The 23,225-nt window shown below is 38.6% G+C and overlaps 1 protein-coding gene and 1 long non-coding RNA gene across 7 annotated transcripts in view; one reads left to right on the forward strand and one right to left on the reverse strand.

The window, feature by feature from the left end:
* The window catches only part of LOC132378625 (ephrin type-B receptor 3-like), an 87,172-nt gene extending 65,925 nt beyond the window's left edge, over positions 1-21,247 (reverse strand). For all 5 annotated transcript variants that reach the window (XM_059945759.1, XM_059945755.1, XM_059945742.1 and 2 more), the window contains exon 1: positions 21,089-21,247. In XM_059945759.1, coding sequence (XP_059801742.1) covers positions 21,089-21,143 — 55 coding nt within the window. In that variant the 5' untranslated portion in view covers positions 21,144-21,247. The remainder of the gene's footprint in view (positions 1-21,088) is intronic.
* The window catches only part of LOC132378650 (uncharacterized), a 28,123-nt gene continuing 21,181 nt past the window's right edge, over positions 16,284-23,225 (forward strand). Inside the window, exons 1-2 of one of the 2 annotated variants that reach the window (XR_009507143.1) lie at positions 16,284-18,263; positions 19,203-20,205. This is a non-coding gene — a long non-coding RNA (uncharacterized LOC132378650). Of the gene's footprint in view, positions 18,264-18,788; positions 20,206-23,225 lie in introns of those variants that run through there. The other variant, XR_009507141.1, reaches the window with a different exon arrangement.

The following is a 23,225-nucleotide window of genomic DNA, read 5'->3' on the forward strand; positions in this document are numbered from 1 at the left end:
ATGGACTGCATGCTCTCTCCCAGGGTGGGGGGGGTGGTGAAATGTAGGCAGTGGTTAAGGGAGCTATAACGCTGAAAATGTGTGACATTAGGTTGTATTCTACTCTAGATTCTCTGTCATGTCACAAGACAGCTCATCAGATACACTTCATGCTTTTGTGAAGTGTTTTGGCTACACCTTTGACTGTCTCACTTCCTCTTGCTTCTGAAATCTAGATCAAATATTTCCATTGCTTTTTTTATCTATATCTTTTCTTTGGTAGGCATTTGATTTAATTCATTCAGGATTTTTGTAAACAGTTTTCTTTTTCTCTCTAAACCTTCTATGCGATATTTTCCCTCTGAAATCAGCTCTGCATAATTTTCACCTTTATCTTTACCTTTATCACGCTATGCTACATACTTTGCACAGCACACCGAAACACATCTGTTGCAAAGTGCATGGCAGCCTATTCAGGACGCAAACCAGAGAGTATTTATTTTAAAACGGTAAGATTATAGTCAAAACTACTTTATTGACTGCCTTAGGTCAAACGATGCAGACATTTCAACTAAACTAGGCATTTACTGATGTACCAAAATCAGTGAAAGCGATTTAAAACTACGTGTCCTGCAAGAGATTGTCCTGTGGTTTTGATCTTATTCCCTACAGATTTATGGAAAGCCCAAGTGTGCCATTTTGTGCAAATGGTTTGTGACAAGGTTCAGTTCCTGTACTGGAAGTCATTTATCTTCATCAGAGGTGATGAAATGATCCCTGACTCTTGATTATACTTACCATGTGTCTCCGAAGGCATCAGAAGGTTGAAAATACAAGGAAAAATATAATGAGATTCGTGTAAGAGATACCTAACAGCTATGGATTTTAATTTAAGTAGGGTTTGACAAATATCCTCTGCAAAACAGACACTGATAGAATTAAAACAGATTTCTACTCGTATACCACAATAGGTTTGGTGAAATTTTACACCTTGACGGAAATGGTTATAATGTAAAGCTTCTTCAGCCATGCCCAGCTGCTTAAAATACAGATGAATAACATCAATTCTGTTGTTTGGCACTCACTTAATGTGTAAAGCTAGAATCATATTGAAGACATAGAACATATATTTTGTAAACATCAGCAACATCTCTAATGCATTAAAAAAGTAGATTAGATGGTTGCTTAAGAGAATTTTTAGATCCACAGTAAACTAGTGTAAGTTGTAACATACACTCATCAGGCAGCTTTTGCAAATTAATTCTTGTAAAATCGGTAAGAATAATTACTCTAAGTACTGATGCAAAAGTAGCATTCTGAGCAGGGTAATGAAACAACTGGGCTATCTAAGAAGACTGCAATGATAGTGACATGATTACAAACATGAAGCTTGGATTAAATCACAGAAGTTACAAGCAAATCCATAAAGAAACTGAATAGGCAAATTTCAGTAAGATGATTACCAAACAAGGTCAAAATAAGCAGCTTCTTAATAAGGACACTGTAGGTCTTAGGCTCTTATGATATACAGTACATTATCGTGACTAACTAGGCAACGGTATCAACTGCATCTGGTTGAGGAATAACTGACAAGGTCATTCAACATCTGTTCAAAGAACAATCAACATTTCGTTTCTTATTCATAATCTGTGACAGTATTAATCACAAAGGTTGAACATTTACTGACTGTCATATTGTGCATTACTAGCATTTTTCTTTGTTCCGATTTCCAGTCTTTGCTCTCTGCATTTATGGACCGCCTCACTTTTAATTTTACATCTCTTTTTTTGCAGGGCGAGGCAGGAAAGGGGTGGGGCGGAGGAAATGGAACCACATCAATCCAGGTGGTCCAAACAGATTGTAACTACACATCATGCACCATGTTTCAGCTTGAACTTGCATCTAAATTCTGTCCTTCTGATTTCAACCAACAATGGCAACAAACAGATTCAAACCCACACGGGTACATTCTCTCCTGCAGTATGTCTGATAGATAGTCATCTCCTGAGGGTGTATTTTGAGAACTGAGGCACATATTTATCTATCATCATGTTTCAAACTCTTAAATTCTGGAAAAAGCAGTTGCAATATTCAAAAATGCAAATCAGACACCTTTTAAACCTACTTCTAGTGTCATTTTAGCAGACGACTTACACAACATTCAGTTGGTTAAAGCTATCAGTGAAGCCTCTTTCTAAACTAACAAAAATACCACATATTTATTTTCTGACAATGCTAATACTAATGGCTGAGCATATCTGATGGCTCAAATGGCCTATGTCTTAATAGTCTTATGGTTTAACTCAGGTCCTGTTCTTGTCACAACCAGGTCTGAATTGTTCTTGAAAAACCTTAAGGATGGTAAAAGCCTTTGACAGCAGGGAACAGCATGGAGCTTGTTCCTCCAGCTCCTCCATTAACCAGTTAAAATTATCGGGCTCTACATTCCAGGTGACGATGTGTCCTGACACAAGTTGCAACTATTAAGGAGAAACTTCAACAGCTCCCTGTGGAAGTACCAGCAATCCCAGAAAATTGTGGCTTTACAATAATGAAAACATTAAGAGGAGGCATATCAATGAAACCATTAGCTTGAAAATACAAGAGCAAATTGAACCACGTCTCTCCTTCCGGCTGAACCAACACTACTCATTCCATCAGAGTCAGAAGAATGAGGACAGGGTCTTTGGACAACATTTGAAGAACACACCTCTGCTGCCATCTCTACTGTGCCCTATGACAGCCAGTAGAACTTAACCTTTAATAAGATGCTGAATTTCCTCACAGAGGTGCCCACAGTGTCAGTGTATTCACACAATTAAGTATTACTTTTATTTCCATTACATGTGAGAGATCAGGATCTCGGCCATAAACTGGCCCAAATCCCATGGTCAGACTCACTACAGCCATCTGCTGGACTAGTAGGTTCTATTATCACAGATATGCCCAACTTCTCCCACATTATTGACTCTGGTTATGGCTCTTTCCCCACCACCTGTGAGAAATTCACATCAATACAGCCAGCTCACAGCCACTTTATCACAATCTATTCAGAGTCACGCAGCAGTGCATCAATATTCAGGCCTACATTGTTTACAATCTTTCAAACATTGTTGCTGTACACCTCAATGTTCTACAGACAATTTTTTTCAGAGAGTACCTGGAAGGAGAGATGTGATTTAATCTTGGTTTTAGCTAAATATTTTAGCTATGGTTTGCATAATCAATAAAGAATGCTAGTACTTTGGTTGGAACTGCTGGGAGTTTTCCCTCATAGATGCTATTAACTGCAAGATTTTCACATAATCTGGTACAGTGGATTCTGGCTAACTGAACAACCCATTAAGCGGGGTAGCTGCTTACTTGGGACAACCCTTAAAGAACAAAAACTAATCAAGAAAATAGGCAGAATTCTCTTTGATTATTTGGACACTATGCCACTTAACAGCAACAGAAAACTGTTGCTGAACACTTTCTAACTAGTGTCAGTCACATGCACTTGTGTGACCATTAAGACACTATACCTTGCTTTGAGCGAACATCCTATAAGTAGCGTCAGTTGGGTATGATGATGTTACGTTATCCCTTTGGGCTGATGAATACCGATTCAAAAAGTAGTGATTTTTAGACCATTTTGTTTTTATTTTGAATTTTAAAAATTTCAGACCTTTGCTAAGATGCCACAAAAAAATATTGACACCTCCCATAAAAATCAATCTACTGGACCAAATTAGAAGCCATCAGCCTAACACCACTCTTTGTCAGCTGGCAGAGATAAATGGAGTGCTGAAATCGGAAGTTGCACGCAATGAAGGCAGTCCATTATCTGTACGAGGTGTCTGCACTGACTTTGTTCATTTACAGTCAATCAAAGTAACACTGGATGAATTCCTCCGTTGATAACTATTAGGAGCTAATACAGTTTTATAGTACCTTAGTACTGGCAGTGTTCTAATTTGTCCTGTGATTCTTTTAAATACATAATGCGTCACTCAGTTAAATGTTAATTTGTCCATTTTATATCTTTTTAACTATTTCCATGAAGACTTGGCTTATTGCTTCTTAATTGGGCCAAAACTTACAGGTCCCAATATGTCCCAATTAACTGGAATCTGCTGTATGTCCACAACTTGATGGCCTTTTCTGTCCCTGTGACTTATGTACTTTTGTGTTGACCTTTGCTTAGAATCAATCCTACCTATAACTGTAGCAGTTGCTGAGCATAAGTTGTAAAGAGGACCCTTTTCGCCGAAACTCTGCCAAATTAGAATTTACACAGCAAAAACACATCTACTTGTTTTGATGGCAACAGTGACAGATCATTAACATTGCTTTGAATTAATCGCAATTTCTTAAAGTTCAAAGTAAAATTAATGTCAATGTGTATGTATGTCACCATATACAACCATCAGTTTCATTTCCTTGCAGGCATACTCAATAAATTCAATAACCATGATAGAATCAATGAAAGACCGCACCAATAGGGCGGACAACCAGTGTGCAAAAGACTACAAACTTTGCAAATACAAAATCAAATAAATAATAATAATAAATAAGCAATGTATCAAGAACATGAGATGAAATGTCCTTGAAAGGGAGTCCATAGGTTGTGGGAAGAACTCAGTGATGGGGCAAGTGAAGTTATCCCTCTGGTTCAAGAGTCCAATGGTTGAGATGTAACAACTCAGCTGTTCCTGAACATGGTGGTGAGAGTCCTGAGGCTCCTGTACTTTCTTCCTGATGGCAGCAGCAAGAAGACAGCATGAGCTGGCTGAAGGAGATCCCTGATGAGGAATGCTGCTTTCCTGCAACAACACTCTAACGTGAAGAGAGCTTCACCTGTGCTGGACTGGGCCTCATCCACTACCTTTTTTAGGATTTTCTGTTCAAGGGCATTGGCGTTTCTATACCAGGCTGTGATGCAACCAGTCAAGATACTCTCCACCACACATCTGTGACAATGAGTGAGAGGTTGCTGTTATGGCACAGCTCAGCCAGATTTTCAATCTCCCCCCCCCCCACCCCCCATATGCTGATGCATTGCCACCTCGATTCAGCCTGTGATAGTGGTGTTGTCAGCAAACTCAAATAATAGCATTGGAGCTGTGCTTCAGCACAGTCAATAAATGTTTTAAATATCTTTCATTATGTCACATTGTTTAACTTTTTGTTTCTAGAGATTAATTTATTTTGTTTCACTGGTTTTTATTAGTTGTTGAATTATTCTGAACATCAGCGACATTGAAAATATTTGAGGTTTTTTACAGGTATGGCATCCTGCTAATCTATGGGCACAGTTCAGCCAGATGAGAAACTTATTCAGCTATTTCATGGGCAGGACATTTTCAGGCCTATGGAAGGTATCTTGCAGCAGGGCACTGCACGGAGCTATGTCACTGAAGACTGAGCTAGTACTTAGCAAAAAGCTGACAATAGGCTGCAAAGTATATGTTTACTACCAGCAATGACATGACGTTGATCAACATTTTCACATACAGGTGTCCCGCTTTACGAATGTTCACTTTACGCCACTTTGCTTTTACAAAAGACCTACATTGGTAACCTGCTTTCGCGTTACTAAAAGGATTTTCGCTTTTAAGACAATTTTCCCCATATCAATTAATGGCCTTTGCTTTACGCCATTTTGGCTTAAGAAAGGTTTCATAGGAACGCTCTACCTTGTAAAGGGGGGGCACCTGTAATCGATTTATAAAAGATTGCATTAAGAATACCTAATGTTCAGTTAGCTGTTGTAAAAATTGACTATAAGATGTGTTTTGTTGTTCTCTATTTATAATTATAGAAAAATGTATTGGAATGTTTAACTTGGACATAGTTGTATTATATCGTGAAAGTGGGACTTAATTAAAACATCTATATTGAGATATGCATTTAATTCAATCTGAACCTGAAACAAAATACCAACATCATTCATGCAGAATCTCAACAAAAAGTATCTACAGCTTTGCTTTAGTCTATCAACCAGAGAACCAACTCCATCAGTTTTAACTGGTATAGAATCATAAAGAAATAAAACAGAGAAGCAGGTCTATCAGCCCACCAAATCCACACAGAATATCATCCTCCAAGTACTGTAGCTTAGTGTGCTAATGGCTGTTCCATTTCTATTACAACTCATCCTTTCATAAACGCTCCCTTTGTTTCACATACCCCTTCACCGCCTTCCCTCCGACTGAAAACCTGCTTGCATCTCTTTTTCTCAGTTCATAAGAAGGGTTGCACACCCGAAACATTGGTAAGTTCTCCTTACAGAAACTACCTGAATGGCTGAGCTTTTCTGGCATATTTTGTTCTGTGCCAATAAAGAAGTTTTATTTTCAATTCATTTGTGCAGTAGTTCAGTTATTTTTGGTACCTATGCCATTACTAACACACTTCAAAATCTTGATTACAAGGAATTAACACATGTGGCAGCATCTTGTAATATCTAAAATCAGATGAGCAAGTGGCCATGATCTAACTTATTGTTTGTTTTTTGAGAATAGGCCCTTCTGGCCCAACAAGCTATGCCACTCAGCAATCCAATTTAATCCTAGCCCAGACATGGGACAATTTAAATAACCAATTAACCTTCCAACTGGTAGGTCTTTGGATTGTGGGAGAAAGCAGAGCACCCAGAAGAAACACACGTGCTCCACGGGAGAACATACAACCTCCCTACCAGCAGCAGCGTGAATTGAACCTGCGCTGTAATGCACTGTACTAACTACTGTGCTACCCTGGTTGGTAGTCGGTATTGCTCCCACATTCATTACAGCACAGACACATAGATCAGTGAAGGAAGATCAAGCACTTGATTTATTCTCATCAATCCTTATAAATCAAACTTTCTAAATTAGCTTGACAGAAACTGAACACAGCCCTGACTAATTCACATTTCAAACACCAGGTTCCAGGTCTTGTGTATACTAACTTACGTATCTGGAAAACTTAACAGTACTATAATTTTGCTGAGTTATTTTTAGTCATGATTATAAGTTCTGAAAATACATTGTGGTCTTTATTTCTAGAAGACTGCACACAGTACTTTCATTTTTACTGTTTGAAAGTATTAAGTTGGTTATGTTTACTCAGTTAAATGTCTATATTTTTTGTTAAAATAACTGCAAGTAGGAATCAACTTCAAATTCAGTCAAAGTGACATCTGTGCCCTGAGATTCAAACTTCAACGTGTTTCCATAGTGCTTTGAAATATTTCAAAAGTGCATCAAACTATTCAGTTCCAAAGCATCTGACTGTGGGCATGGCGAGTGTGTGTAGCAAGCAATATTCTGTGTGTGGCCTCTGCTACTCTAACGTTTTCCTTGTATCGTAACAGAAAACAATAAGGCATGAACTTCTATGAAGGCCAAAGAGAACTATGGGCCATGGAAAATAATTGTGCATTGACTTCTGAGAATGGACTCAGGCATGCAATGGGCTGGAACAAAAGGATCTGACGGGGTTAACAATGATGGCATCATCCACCCCCTAAAGAAAGTTGATAGTTAATTGCACAAGACAGATTTTTTTTTCACCCACTGCAGCCTCTTGCTTCAGTTGCTGCATGCAGAGTGCAGTCAGTTATACAAAACTATTCTTAGGGAATAATTATACCCGGGGAAAAAAACTGTGAAAATGGTAATTTTGCCAGCTAATGAGCTACAGGCTGCCCTGCTTGTCTCTCACCTACCAATCTGCAGTGAGCCCTGACTCAAAATGAAAGAAAATACCAGAGTTCAAGAGAACTTTAGCAACATCTCAGCAGGCAGTAATTCAGCTGAGATGAATGAAAATCACAGCACAGTCCAGCCATGCAGTGGGTCTTAGCATGTTAAGGGGAGCAAATGAGAGACCTCCACATCCCTGTTGGGTGTATCCAGCAGAGATACAAAACAGAGTACTTTATAAAACAGACTTTAATTCCATTAGAAAGATGCTCATTTCATTAAATATTGCTTGCAATAATCTGCACAGTAAGAGAAATGCAGGTAAGAAGACACCATGTTGGAACACGGTTTTGTAGCACCACTGCAGACGTGAATCCTAAACAAATTGGTTTTGTTTCTGCACACAAAAAGTTTAATTATCTGGCACTAATTTATGCAAACCAGTTTCACTTGGTTTAAAATGTTGAAGTCTTCAGTACCATAAATTTTAAATGCTACAATATATTTAGGGAGTGGGTGGTCCAATATGGTAGAACGCTAGACTTTTCACTGGAACACAGAACGGAATCCAGCTCCGAAATCAGTCACTCTCTGATCAGCATTAAGATCGAAAATGAAAGAAATCTGGACAACCTTAAAAACAAGCTCACAATTCATTCAACGTCTCGCTCAGAAAAACCGAGGTGGCTGGCACCAAAAGTAAGAAATTCAAACTGAAGCAGAAAGGAAGTGGATGTTTGAGAATTATGTTAACATAAATGGCTGTAACTAGCACACAAAAAAGTTTGCTGTCCATCTATTATGTCTACATGTAACATAGGAGCGCAGATGCTAAAATCTAAAAAAGGAATTCCAATCAGCTTTGCTTCATGAATCTAATAAATGTTGACATGAAAAGAATCATCAAACTTCCAATATTGTCTCAATTACTATTAACTTGAAAACACAATATAAATATTTGGCTGAAAATAGCCTGTTATTTCTCCCAAATGAGGTATTATTAGCCATCGCTATCTACAATTGGCCAATACCCTGAATAATATCTGTGCCCTTTCTTAATGAGCTCCACTTCCTGGGCCACATCCTGTCATAGTCATGCATCATGTAAGGCATTCATTCATAAACCTTAAAAACAGTGCAGTCAGTGCGCATATAGTCAACTGTTCTCCAAAAGTCATTGCATAAGTGCAACTAATTTAACATACAATAGGTAATTTACAAACCAAGGGTCTATTCATACCAAAGGATCAAATCTACTGAAGATTTGTTTCACCGATTGTTTTTTTTGCCTCGGCTTTTTCCCCACATAGACATGGCAGTATGTCACCAATGATATAAATGGACTTTTCCTACATGACACAGGCGTGAGTTTATCACCTAGAATTAAGAAAATGCCAATGTTTACCTTTCAATACTGTAACATTAGGCAAGCTGGAACATTGTTAAAATCCTAAAGTATCAACAATCATCTTCCGAGTCTTGCTGATATAAAATTATAACATACAACTGAGTATTTCTTATTCACATTAACAGCTATCAAGGTTTGTTTTGTGAATAAATAAAACAAGTGAATTTGCAGTAAACCAATATAACTAACATATAATTATCCTGTAATTCTGTAAAATGACTTCAGTATTTGAGTATGCACCCTAGAATGTTAAAAATTGTAAAGGGATGAGTTAATCTAATTTGGTTAGGTATGGGTGATGGTGTGCATGGTGTAACAAAGGGACTACTGTGCAAGTTTGGCATTGGCTTTCTGAAATGCACAATCACTAACCAGTTCCTGACCATGGAGGAGCCCGAGGCAAAAACAAAATTGTACTGTGAAACCTTTTCTCACGCTTTGTGCTGTTTTATTAATGCATACATCTTACCTTTTACTTTGCATGACTTCCTTTTATGGGCGGGACTTCAAAGCCCGTGGTATATAAAAACAATAGAAGAATCTTTTGTTTTGAATGGTACCAGTTACATTTTCAATGACTTCTGATTGTATGTTTGATTTCTTTGCAACATTTGTGGAGAGCATCTGCACTTTTTAGCCCAGGGACCAGAGGCCAGCTGTGTTTGCTATTACCTCAACAATTTACAAGAGTTTAGTAATTTTCTTTTATTTTCTTTATTCTGGACTCTTATCTTCAGTTTTCCATAAAAATATAGTCCTGTGGTTTAACAGGAGTCCACTACCACTAATATAGTTGCTTTTACCTCATGGGTTGTTCTCTGTTCTCAGCGAAGTGCACTCAACAGATTAATGGTTAACTTCTCAGTAAATAGGAGATAGGATCAGTTCCTGAAAGACCACATTCTATTCAGTAAGCAAGTCAATTTAGTCAGCTCACTATCACTAATAATCACGAAATTGCAGCATTCGATGCACAATCCTCACTAAAAAAGTGAAGATGTACAGCAATGTGGGTATGGTAATTTGAAAAATAAATAGAAGAGATGCTGTGGGAGTTTCACCATTGGATTTACCTATGGGCCATATGATGATATCATAACAGTTCCCATTGCACAATATTGTTGCACGTGTCCAAATTCTTTACAATGCACTCAAAATACTAGTTTATCACAACCTCATAAACATTTTACCTTATGGGATGTACTACATCAGATATATATTAACCTTATATAATGCACCACATTCTACATGGGCCACATGCAATACACCAAACCAAGTGTAAAAGATGATGAGAGGCATTGATCGTGTGGATAGTCAGAGGCTTTCTCCCAGGGCTGAAATGGCTAGCACAAGAGGGCACAGTTTTAAGGTGGTTGGAAGTAGGTACAGAGGAGATGTCAGGGGTAAGTTTTTTTTTACACAGAGAGTGGTGACTGCATGAAATGGCTGCCGACGGTGGTGGAGGCAGATACAATAGGGTCTTTTAAGAGACTCCTGGATAGGTACATGAAGCTAAGAAAAAGGGCTGTGTGCAACCCTAGGTAATTTCTACAGTAAGCACATCAGCGCAGCATTGTGGGCTGAGGGGTCTGTATTGTGCTATAATTGTTCTATGTTTCTATGTACACATGTATACAAGGCTTTACAAAAAAAATTACCTTTCTGAATACACACTAAATGTACAGAGTAAAGAAGGTACTTCATGTTACACACTCTAATGAATAAAGTTAATAAAGAATTAGAATTTTTATGTAAGCCTAATTGAAGGTTTAGAGTCAATAATATGACATCTATTAATGTTAAATTGGATTTGTAATATATTAGTTTAGTTTTTTTTATTCCAAAAGGAAATAACTTTAAGTAGTAATCAACAGATCCAATGAGTGTTGCACGGTCTTGCCAAATAAAATGGTAATAGACATGTAATTTAGCCAGTAGCTGCCTTATTAGTAACAATCATCAGTAAAGTTGTAAGTTCTGCAAACATTTCCATAAAAACTAATTTTACACCCTGTTTACAAAGTAGTTTAAATGGTCATTGTGTATTCCACTGACAGACTGTATCAGCAAATATAATTTTTTCCCTCAGAGAATATGAACAAAAACAGTACTGAATCCTATTCTAATTTCAACCAAAAACACAGTTTTAACTAAATTAACTTAAGTATTATGAAATAATAATAACTGGATATGTATATGAGATTCATATAATTAGGTATACAGTGGATTCTGGTTAATTGGGCCATCAGTTAATTGGGGCTGTCGCTTATTTGGGACACCATGCCGCTCAACTGGGGCAGACTATTGCTGAATAGTTCCTAGCTAGCAGTCGCGGGCACTTGTGTGGCTATTAGACACTACACCATCCTCAGAGTGATCTGTTTTAAAATAACATCAGTTGTGTGTACTTCTGTTCAAAAAGCCCTGGTTTTTGTCACTGACAGTTAGCAAGAAATAAGCGGTAAGACAATTTGGAACTGTTTCGCTTACTGCAGTTTCAAGCATTCAAGCATTCTGGAGATACCAGAAACAGCCTGGAGTGAAAATAAAGCGATTTCACTACTTCATCAAGTTAGGAACAATGAAGAATTTGAAGGTATTGGCAATCATGAAAATGAAAATCTGTAGGATACAATCGTTGAAAGCATTGTGAGAAAGCAATCCAGGATCTGCACAAGGTGTCCACACTGATTTTGTTCACTTACAGTTTAATTAAAATAACACAGCAGTGTACACTGAATGAATTCCTCCACCGATAACTATTAGGAAGCAATACACAGTTTTATAGGACTGTAGTAGTATTGGTAGTGTTCTAATTTGTTGTGTATTTCAATTAAATACATAACATGTGATTCAGATAAATGGCAGTCTTTTTTAAACATTTTTAACTGGTTCCATGAACTATGGCTAACTGGGGCAGCCACTTAATTGGTCCAAAACATACTAGTCCCAATGTGTACCAATTAACCGGGATCCACCGTATTTTCTAGTTAACAATTTCTTCTTTATTTAAAAAAAAATATCAGGTTTTGATAAATTGAAACTGCAATACCAGTCACATACCTAGTCAACACTGAGATGTGAAAGTTATGTATATTCTTAATACTTCTCAATGCAGGCACCGTGGAAAACATAATGGACAGGTTCACAAAACAAGATTGATGTGATGCTTATTCCCTCAAAGATTTATAAATCATGACCATAAGATGCATAAATAACCCTCTCCCACATAGCTCCTGTACTTCACTTTTTTGATAAACATGCTATTTTTGAAAAAGCTTCAATTCACATCATGAAAGCCCCTTCTCTTTTGCTTGGATTGAAATGAGGTTGCTCAATCAGCCTTGAAGTAGTAGTTTTCTTGTCATTAGGAAACTCTGAGTATTTACTTTTGCAGTAGAGTAGTTTCTCAGCATGCAACATTAGCTAACCAGGCCTGCGCTTGATTGTTACTCTCTAGCGGCTGCAGGGAGATGAAGGTGAGATGTCGAGTCAAGCAACAAAATGTTAAATTTCATTCTAAATTTCTCATTGTGGTGAGGACTTCTAAGGCAGCCAGAGGTAATTCCATTGGTTAAGCTCTTAATAAATAAAAGCATTTAATATTTCCTCAAAATTCAAGAATATTCCTTAGCTTGTTAGGATTTTTTTCTGAAAAAAAATTAAATACAAAAATTAAAATGGGCTTTTGAGGCAGATGTAATTTTGGTTTCAGTTCCTTTTGAAAATTGTGGCTGTACTGCCATTTTGTCAGCTACTATCAAACGGCACTTTAAAGTGAACTACATACACCCATAACTTTATTTTAAATAATTGTAGCTTGCAACCACAGCTGAAGTTCTGAAATAGGGATTGTAATTTACTTAATAACTGTGGTCTCTAGGACTATAGTTGCTGCCACGTTCGAAATACCAAATGAAACTTTCTAGTAGAAACATTGCAAGTAGTCCCTGGATACCACCTATGTATTAAAATCAAACTTATGATTGAAATATTTTCTTTTAATTTATATTCAACATCACATTCATGATGCAAGTAGCATGCTTAATAATTCATTGTATTATTAACTTCTATTACAGAATTAGTGATACGTATGACCTGGTTAACCCCTTTAAATCTCAGAGTACGTTTACTACAGGTCATCCGCCTTCCCAGCAACATTTTGGGATAATATATTCTACAGAATGCACAAAGCACACCAACATATGCACACAAGGAAAATGACAATAGAGTGTCAAGAAACTGAGGGTAAAAGGAATGGCGTTACAGTGTGGGAGTTAAGCCCAAAGTCCTAGCACGACTCACTACCAATGCCATGCCACCATCCCAAAGAATTACAATAAACTGAAATGAAAAGGAAAGAAAAGTGCTGGAAATATGCAGTAGTTCAGGCAGTATCCTATGAAATGAGTAACAAAGTTAACATTTCTGATTCACAGTCCTTCACTGGAATTGGAGAAGTAGAAAGCAAGCTGTTCCACAGTCACCTGTGCTCAGCAAATCAATACACATCGTAATTAGAATTGAACTTCAATCTTAATCTTTAGACCAAATACTAAGCCATTTTTGTCAATAATTTTTTACACACAAATACACGTACAAAAGAAGGCCATGAAAGAATGAAGTATTTCACAACAAAAACTCTTCTCAACATCAACTGAGTCAAACAGTCAAAACTAAAACATTTAGTGATGTTACTATATGATTTGTTTTCGAATGTGATCATTTGTCCTAATTGAGAATTATTAGCAGTTGCAGATTCACAAGTGTTCATTCAATAAATTAAAGTATTCATTGCGGTAATGTTTGAGGTCAGAAAATGGTGACTGTTAGCAGGATTTTAGCAGGTTCCGCTGTACATAATGCCAATCACAGGGCTCAACAAACTGCCAGGATATTATGAAATAGGAGCAGTCGCATGACAAAAAAAGGTTATCTAACAAATAAAACCTTTATTCCCATCTAGAGTTTAGAATGCAAAGTACACAATTAAACTGTAATAAAATAGATTCCATGCTGGGCTGCTGACCACAACAAATTGAAGCTATTTATGCTTGATCCAAACGTACTTTCGGTATATTTGCAAATTTGCTTCTTAGGTTCACTTTCATGATCCATACAAAACTGTTTTGCATCATTAAAAGCAAACTTGTAAACTAAATAATCTTCACTGATACTACTGTTTACAATAATTAGACACCACTCTTATTTTCCTTCCTGTTATGTTCCCTATTATCCTCTCAGTTTGATTCTTTATGCAGTATCATAAAACTGTAACCATCAGCCGTGTATTTGTACTTCCATTGTACTTCTATCAGATGCTATTATCTAAATTCAAACTCTACTGTATCTGTCCCTTTTCCCTTTCAATATATCTCTTCCTAATTGCACAGTGTTTTAAATCAAGCGATCACAATGTTCTGCTCATTTGCACTGTGTAAACTTCAAACTCCTGCTGCTTAAAAATGTTTATCAGAAAGCAAGACAGACGGTAAGACATCTGGCCAGCTGCACACACCATCGATCACTAATTACTGCCCCGCAAAGGAAGGAATCAAAAGCCCCATTAGTTCTGTGGAGTGCCTCCCCTTCCCTACTGAAGCACACTCATGCTCATTGTTGTCTAGAAGGGCCCTTGACAGAGGGAGTCATTGACTTTTTTCACAGGCTTGTCTGCAGAGCGACTGTGTGAAGTGCCATCCAGGCATTGGTTATGCATGTTTAAACATGATCCATTTGCCTACTCAGAAAAATTATTTCACATCTAGGCTAGGACAATCTATTTTCTCACAATCTTTCTTGCCACTTCCAACATATTCCAAGGTCTGTTCTGATGTTTACCATTTTATGACCTACAACATTCTCGTATTCTCTGTGCACCAGTATAGCCTATTTCTCTGCATATTAAACATCAATTTAAACAAACTATTTGGAAAAAAAAGTAAATTGTTCAGGAAATTTTACCTAATGGAGTTCACTTCATATAAATGTATTGACTTACAGAGGAAGCAACTAAAATTATGTTTAATGTCAACACAATATATAATGGATTCTGGCTAATTGCGCTGTCAGTTAATTGGGGCAGCCGCTTAGTTGATACAACTCTTAAAGAAAAAAAACTAATTGAGTAAATAGCTGGGATACCCTTTGTTTATTTGGGAAACTATGCTGCTTAATTGGGACTGGAGTCTGTAACTAGTGTCAGACACATGCACTTGTGACACTACACCACACTTAGTGAACAGTTTTTAAATGGCATCAGTTGTGTGTGCTTGTGTTCAAAAAGCAGTGATTTTTTTTTCACTGCCAGTTGACGAAAAATAAGCAGTAAGACAATTCAGAACTGTTTTGCTCACTGCAGTTTCAGGCTTGGAACTTCCAGAAATGGCCAGGCGTGAAAATGAAACAAGTTAGGGATGTCAACAATCATCTTGAACACTACAATGAAAATGAAGATTTGGAGGATGCAATTGTCAACAGCATGGCAAGCAGGCAGTCCATCATCTCTACACAAAGTGTCTGCACTGATTTTGTTCATTTAGTCAATCAAAATAACATGTACACTGAGTGAATTTGTCCATCAGTAACTATTAGAAACTAATTCAGAGTTCTATAGTATCGTAGTACTATTGATACTGTTCTAATTTGTTATGTATTTTATTTAAATACATAACTTGCTTCTCAGTTAAATAATAGTTTGCTTTTTTATACCTTTTTATCTATTTCCATTAAACCTGAGCTGATTGGGGCAGCCACTTAATTGGGCTAAAATGGCCTGGTCCTGGTATGTCCCAATCCACTGTACTTGAAAATTATGCAGGGATCAGGATGTAATACAAGTCAACGTAGTACCTGATGGTTTAAAAGAGAATTTCTTTCATTATCATGGAACTTCCCTTCTAATCAATATGGAAATTGATTGCCTGGAAGTCCGTCCTTGGTCGATAACACTATATAACTGCATCAGAGCATTATCCTCGGCTTCTGAAATTCATTCTACTGATGCTAACAATATCTGGTCTATTATTCATACAGTGCAAACATTTCTTTAATAGTCACTGAAGTTCAGTTTCAATCAGCTAGTATCTGACTAGTTGGTGTAAAGACATCAACAGGCATATTATTGAATAAAGGAATAGCCAACCGATGTCAGTATTCATCCAGAATTTTAATGCCATTCTTTGTACATTGATACATTTTAAAGTCAAAGTCAATATTGCCATCACTTCATTTTAAAAAATCATCTAAATTATCTTGGTCTCAGTTAACGTCTGTATAGCACGCAACTGCCCAACCTACAGCTCCCCACCTCACTTGATGTATGATACTCACTCTTCAATCCCATACACTTAGATTTAATATGCACTTTTGCATCCAGTTGATTATTCAGACACATTGTTGATTTAATCAAGAATATATGGATTTGTATTCCCTTCAGTACCAAGGTGACCTGAAAGAGGTATATGGGACCTAGGTGGGGTACAGAATCAAGATCTTTTCCCTTTGGCAGGGGTATCAAGAGCAGGACAAGGAAGGAGTTTTAAAAGGAATAAATAAGAGGGTAGTGCCTTACAACAGGAGTGACTAATATCTGCCAGATGAGGTGGTGAAATCATCCAGGTGTGAATATAAACAGGCAAAGCATATTAAGATGTAGACTTGTGGGCAAAAAAAGATTGGTGTGCATGTGATGGGCTTTACAATTTTACGTTCTGTAATGCAAAACTTGCAAATCTTATACAAAATCTGCCATAAGTTACCTTATATATAAAAGGAACCAAAATTTCACAAACTGGTTAAAAACCACTGACACTAAAAATGAGAAAACAATGAAGGAAATTTGAGCCAATGGTCATCCAGAGTTTAAAGCAAATGTTGGAGAAAACAAGCACTGTAGTGCTACATGCCCTGCCAGACCTTGTCATATATTTCAAAAGTAATTCAACTTATCTATCCCTTTCCCAATCAGGCTTTTTAGTATTGAGCCATGGCTATTTCTGATTTTCCATCAGCAAGTTCATGACCTCTCCTTGCCCTCTTGATGACAGTTCATGCCTCAGGATTTAAAAACAGAAAGCACTTGGCACATTAATTCTGCAATTCGTCATTCTCCTCCAAAGGACAGTGTCTGTGCAAGGCTTCCTCTGTGTATATTTCAGAAATGGTTCTCAACACAGCAGCTTCAAATTAACAAATCATCAAATGAAACCTGGCATCCAGGGCAGAATAAAATCAGAGAGCCTAGAATGCACATGAAATGAAATTCATGAAATGACAGCTCCGCAGTTGACACAGTTCTGCCACAGTATTCACCAAAGAATGGGTCCAATTGATGTTCCTGAACTCGGCAGTCCCATCAAGCAACTTAATATTGCTTAATTTCCTTCAGGTTTTTTTTTGCGTGGTAAATCTCTACAGTGGCCCTATTTTTCATTATCTGTCCACACACAGCACCAGCACAATCTAACAACCTGAAAGACTTGTTCCACTTCACTTGTGTAGCAATTTACAATGCCGACTTATCACACAGCTTGCACGCAGGGAAGGATGTATCGTCAAGACACTTTGAACAGATCCAGATATTTTCATTCACATAAAATGTATCAAGTTTCAACCAAAGAACCATTTACTTCGGTATTATCCCAAGGTCTGGATTAAGGATGAGTTGTTTACAAATAACTGGAGACCCGCTTCACACTGTATCTCAAGAACTGCCGAGCTAACCACAGTTCCTTGGTTACAAAGAAGAAGACAGTGAAAGACCGGGCCTTGTTCTTTTTTTATTAATAAATGTGCTGCCATAGCATCTGAGGAATTTGTTTCCTCGCCCACTTAAAGGTGCATAATCTCTGCTGCAAACACCGCAACCATCAAACAGGCAAAGCCTGATGAACGGAATGCAAGGCGCCCCTTGCATTCTTGGTCGCCGTTTCCCTCACTGGGAGGGGGACAGGGTACGCGACAGAGTGAATCTTACTCTGGACACAAGGACGGGACGAAGCACGCTGCAGCCTGAGTTTGACCCGGGTCACAGCGCCGAGCGCTCGGACTGGGCAGGTTTACAGAGCGGGTCTCGCCGCCCCGCAGCGACCGCACTGTTGCGAGTAGCCCCGGTAAAACAGGACACGTTTATTTTCACTACCTCATCTTCATCCAAACGAACAACGTTGCGCCTTCTGGACAGTCGTTTTAGTGCTACGTGAAAGGTACTATTTTAGTAAAGTTACTGTTGCTAGTCTGGCCACCATTTACGAATAATTCACTGCCTCCTCACCTTTGCTACTGGGGGGGGGGGGGGGGGCAGATTCTCAAAAGCCAGCAATCAGTGAGTGGGTGGAATTTTAGCAAGCACCCTATTTACACTGTTGAAGTGCTGAACTGTATCACTGCAGGGAATGCAGATGTGAGAACTAACCTTATAACTTAACTAATTTCATTGGAATGTCTCATACAGAAGTTATGGTTCTAAAATTAATATGAAAAGCCAATTATCATATAATCTTTAGGATTCCAATTTTAGAATTCTTCACAGCAACAGAGCGCCTTTCAGCAAGCCAATACGTTACAAACCCCTAAAAAAGAGCAATGGCAATTTTAAGATTTTACAACCCGATTCAATATAACATAAAAAATCACTATACGAGTTCGCACAATTAATATTTTATCAGCACACATTTCATTATAATTCATTGTTATCGTTGAGTAATAATATTTCACAAGCTTACCATTTTAAGAAATGTTTTAGATTGCATGTTCTGTGCAAGTTCTCAAGGAAGTCAACGTTTTAGGGGCAGACTTTCTCCAAGTTAGGTCGCAATGTAAAAATTGGCAATCCAAAATGGTTGGCCCAATTTTGTAAGAACTAAAGTGTAAATTATATGTTGGGGGTTTAAAACTCAGACTATACATACTTTGTGTGAACCTCCTGGCAATTCTACACTAGGGATATCTAATTACACGATTCCGCCCAGGAAAGTCAGGCTTTTATTTATGAAGTTTTGGAGAAGATCAAACAATAAAAATCAACGCTCCATCAGTTTACCAGACCAATACATAACAGAAATGACGCTTAGTCTGACACACGATGTATAATGGGAATATTTAGCGAGAGCTATGATTGAAAGTAAATCAATTTTCTTTTAAAGTAGGACAACGTCGCTTTGTTAACGCCGCTGCCGAGTCCACTCGCACCCCTCCCCAGCATCCTCGGTAATCGGGCTCTCGTATTCGAAACAGGCTCCGAGGGCAACAGAGACGAATTTAGCGTAAACTGTGGTTTTTGCTCGTGGGGAGAATTTTAATTGCGCCCTGTTAACCAAAGGATCAGTGTGCTTTGAATGTTGTTGCATTGTAATCAAATATGAACTACAGGACTGTTTCTAAGAGCGAGAATTTATAGGAATATGTTCGCCATTCGTTAACGTAAATGAAAATATGACATCGGATCTCCGGTTCTCTATTCGACAACCACATATTATTAAAGCGCTTCAATGCATTGAGTGCAAAGGTAATTCCAATCTGTGCTGTGGCGCACATGAATGATACTGCAAAGAAACTAGAATCGGGACTGCTGCTACCCCAAAACTACAAATCCCTCTGCTGAATAAATTTCTTTGTTAAATTCCATAGACTGACACTATTTCAACTTTTACACGCTGCCGAGTAGATAACTTGAGGCCAGGGAAGGAAACCTGGGCGTCTCGTTGAGTCTGATTTAGGGGGCTACGAATAGTTCAAAGCATATTTTGACCATTTGGTCTGCGCGCACGGACAAATGCAGAATCGACTAATCGGACAGCACAAGTTGCAATGCCTTTGCTTGTCCGCAATGTCCCGTGAAATTTCTTTCCATATCGTTAGTGTTGGGAAAACCGCGGCTCCAACATGTTTGGCAGTCATCTGTATCCAGTGGATACGATTCCAGCCTAGTTTCGTCTTCCACAACCAGGCCGAAGACGACGAAATTTAATTTCCAACGATACTGAACTATGATTGACAATCATGGGTGGTCGGGAGCAAAATTGGTTAACCTACTCTCTCCGCCGTTGGGCGCACTGATATAAACAACTTGGATTTTTAAACATTCTCCTCTAAATCTTCATGGGACAGGGAAGATTGAAGTTTTACAACAAGCCCACAGATAAAAAGGTCAGCAAAGTTTCTTTCCTATCTTCCGTCGCTAGAAGTTGCTAAATTGCTTGGTTTACCGTGGATTCTAACCGGGGCGATATAAAAAGAAATCGCGCACTTCCGAACTACAAGGTTCCAAAAACCAGGGCTTCTCCTTTCAGTCGCTACCTTATCTTGCTTGAAATTGCACCGAATGAACAATGGTGCGGTGTAGGGTACAGCTAGGCGGATCATATAAATGTGGCGGTCTCTATTGCTACAATCAGGCTAGTGGCCTCGACAGGAAAGACAAACTCCGGGGGGGGGGGGGGGGGGGCTTTTATCTGCCAGGTATATGGGCAGGTTTGGCTGACCTGATCCGATCGCAACTTCTCAGATCCGCGCGCGCACACACACAAAGCTATGTTAGGACAAAGTCAAACCTCAATCCTCAAAATGCACATTCCCAGAACGTACACCGATCGCAGCACCCTAGCCTACAACAAAACTGCGCTGCGCACTTGGAATTTCACCCTGATTTGATTCATCCGAGAGTAAAATGCACAGTGCACGGCAATATAAACATTAACTATATGCACCATTCCTTGCATAACTGGTGAAAAAAAAGATACGGGAACACAGCAAATGCGAAGTAATGAACTCGAAGTTTATGGAGCAACTGTTTCCATATGAACTACACGTCCATAACAGGATGCCTTGCTTTGCGTTGATAGGATTACTCGTAAAGCTTAAGGAAAAATATCAGGATCGCTCTGTTTTCCTATTAGATGGGCTCGGAGACTTGCATGTAGCTGCCGCGATCTTGATGCCTTCTCCATCCCCTGCATAAATCCGAATGAAATAGCTGCGTTTCATCAAATGTTAGCTTAACAGGATCGCTGAAAGAGACAGGCTGTCCTACCTTCAACAGCCATCGTTAGCGGGAAGAAGAAGTACAAAAGCACCGAGATATCCATAATGTTAACGTTGGTTACTTTCCCTCTCCTGGACTCGTCTTATTCCAGTGCTGAGCTCACACTGCTCTCCCGATCGCTCTGGCACTCCGTCAGGAGTGAATGAGTGCGGCTGCTGGGAACGTCATTGGCTGTCAGTCAGAAATCCCTCCGCCCACAAATTTAGGGATTCGGAGCAGAGCGGGAGAGGCCGATCCCAGGCCCGGAGAGCGTGCTCTGAGCGCCCCCTGCTGGCCGCCGCCACCACCGGCAGCACCCGAGCTGGTCACGGACAGGAGTTCTTTAACCAAAAAAAAACCTGCAGGGCTTCACCCGGTTTTATTGATTTACTATTCATAATCTCTGAAGGTCATACAGATATTGCTGATTTCTTGATTGCAGCACAGTGCATAAAATGTATTGACAAATAGGTCATTACACGGGGATAGTGGTAATTTGTTTATCGATCTCGTCCGTCATGTTGGCATCTCAGCATGTATGGAATCTCCAAAACCCATTAGCTGCTTCGCCAGTTTGTCACATCGCTTCTCTAAAGCGTTAGACCATTTATTCAAATAATATATATATACAGGTCTCGAGACATCAAAATAAGGCCACGTGAATTTCTGATATTCATATATATATATAAAATATGATTGCATATATTGTTGACAACAGACCTGAAAGCCAAAGCTTGTGATTACTGTAAAATACAAAAGTGCCCCTTAAACAAAGAACGCACATCTGTTCAGGTGCAAAACAGACTTTCGGGTCTTTGACGCTTAGTTTAATTATAAGTCTTTAATAATGGAGTCACCGCAGAAGAAAACTGAGCATGAGTTGAAAAAAATACCTTTTTTAAGCTGTTCAGTACTTTAGCCTGGCTGGAATATTTTGCGTCAGTTACTGTCTTCACAACTAAGTTACAGTATTAAGAATATTATTTTCTCGGTGGAGAACCACTTTGGCAGCTAAACTTCTCCCTTTGCCGGGGAGGAAGTTTATTTTAGTAGAATTTAATGTCCATTAATCGAAGCAATGGTTGCCTGTGATATTCCCAGGAATTATGTAATACAATTGCAATTCATTTAAAAAGGGCAGCAGGAAACGCACACATCTCATTGCTCAGATAACAATGATCCTTTCGGATTTCTGAAGCTACTTGGTTTTGAAACATTCGGGGACCAGCTCCGGACTGCTGTTTACTTCTGCATAGGGGTTCTGCGAAACATGTTGATTCACGACCGAGTTCGGTTCCATTGGACCCTTTACCGAGTTCCAGTTATCCGATTCTGCCATTGCTCCTTGCGTGTTGAGCGTTTGTGTGTTCGCGCGCGTTTGCTGGACCAAGGCAAACCAGCTCCACAGAAATCTTAATCACGATTTGGTAAGTCTCAGTATTTTCCGATGTGCCAAGTACCTTGTAAATTGCCAACAAGCCCTTTGCAAATGGACGAAATGCTATCACTGAAGGCTAATTACATTACTCGACCTTACTGAATGCAATGAATATTCACAAAAATACAAGAACCTTTAATTGCAATCTCTAAATAATATAACCGTCTGAGTAAATAAGGGATTCATGTCCATAAAATTGGGACAGTACTGAACGTAACTCATGGAGTATGACACGGAGTCTTAAGATTGACAGGTAGAAAAATACTTTTAACGCGTTAGAACTTAAAACAAATATCAGAGCTGTCAGTACAATGATGTTGTAGCAGAAAGAAACGTTTTATTCTGTAATTAACAAATGGGAGTTTATAGAAATAATAAAGATGGAAATTTAGGTTTAAAAGTGATTGGTTAATGGCTCCATACTTAAGTACAATCGGCTGAATAAACAACTTAGAGCAACTTCCACTTTATCAATTTATTGAGCATTGATAACACAGCATTGACTCGTCAATCTCTGATAGTTAACAGAATTACTAACAAAAATCACGTCATTCTCATCCCAATATATTCCATCTAAGCTTTGTATGCAATATGCATCCCGCCCATCATTTCGGGAATGCTTCCCCCTTCTTATCAATCCCTGAAAACAAGCCGGGTGTTCTTTTACAAGTCACACAACTGACGCTCAATCTGAATATAACTGTCTTA

Source organism: Hypanus sabinus, chromosome 2 (genome assembly GCF_030144855.1).
Source record: "Hypanus sabinus isolate sHypSab1 chromosome 2, sHypSab1.hap1, whole genome shotgun sequence".
Lineage (NCBI taxonomy): Eukaryota > Metazoa > Chordata > Chondrichthyes > Myliobatiformes > Dasyatidae > Hypanus > Hypanus sabinus.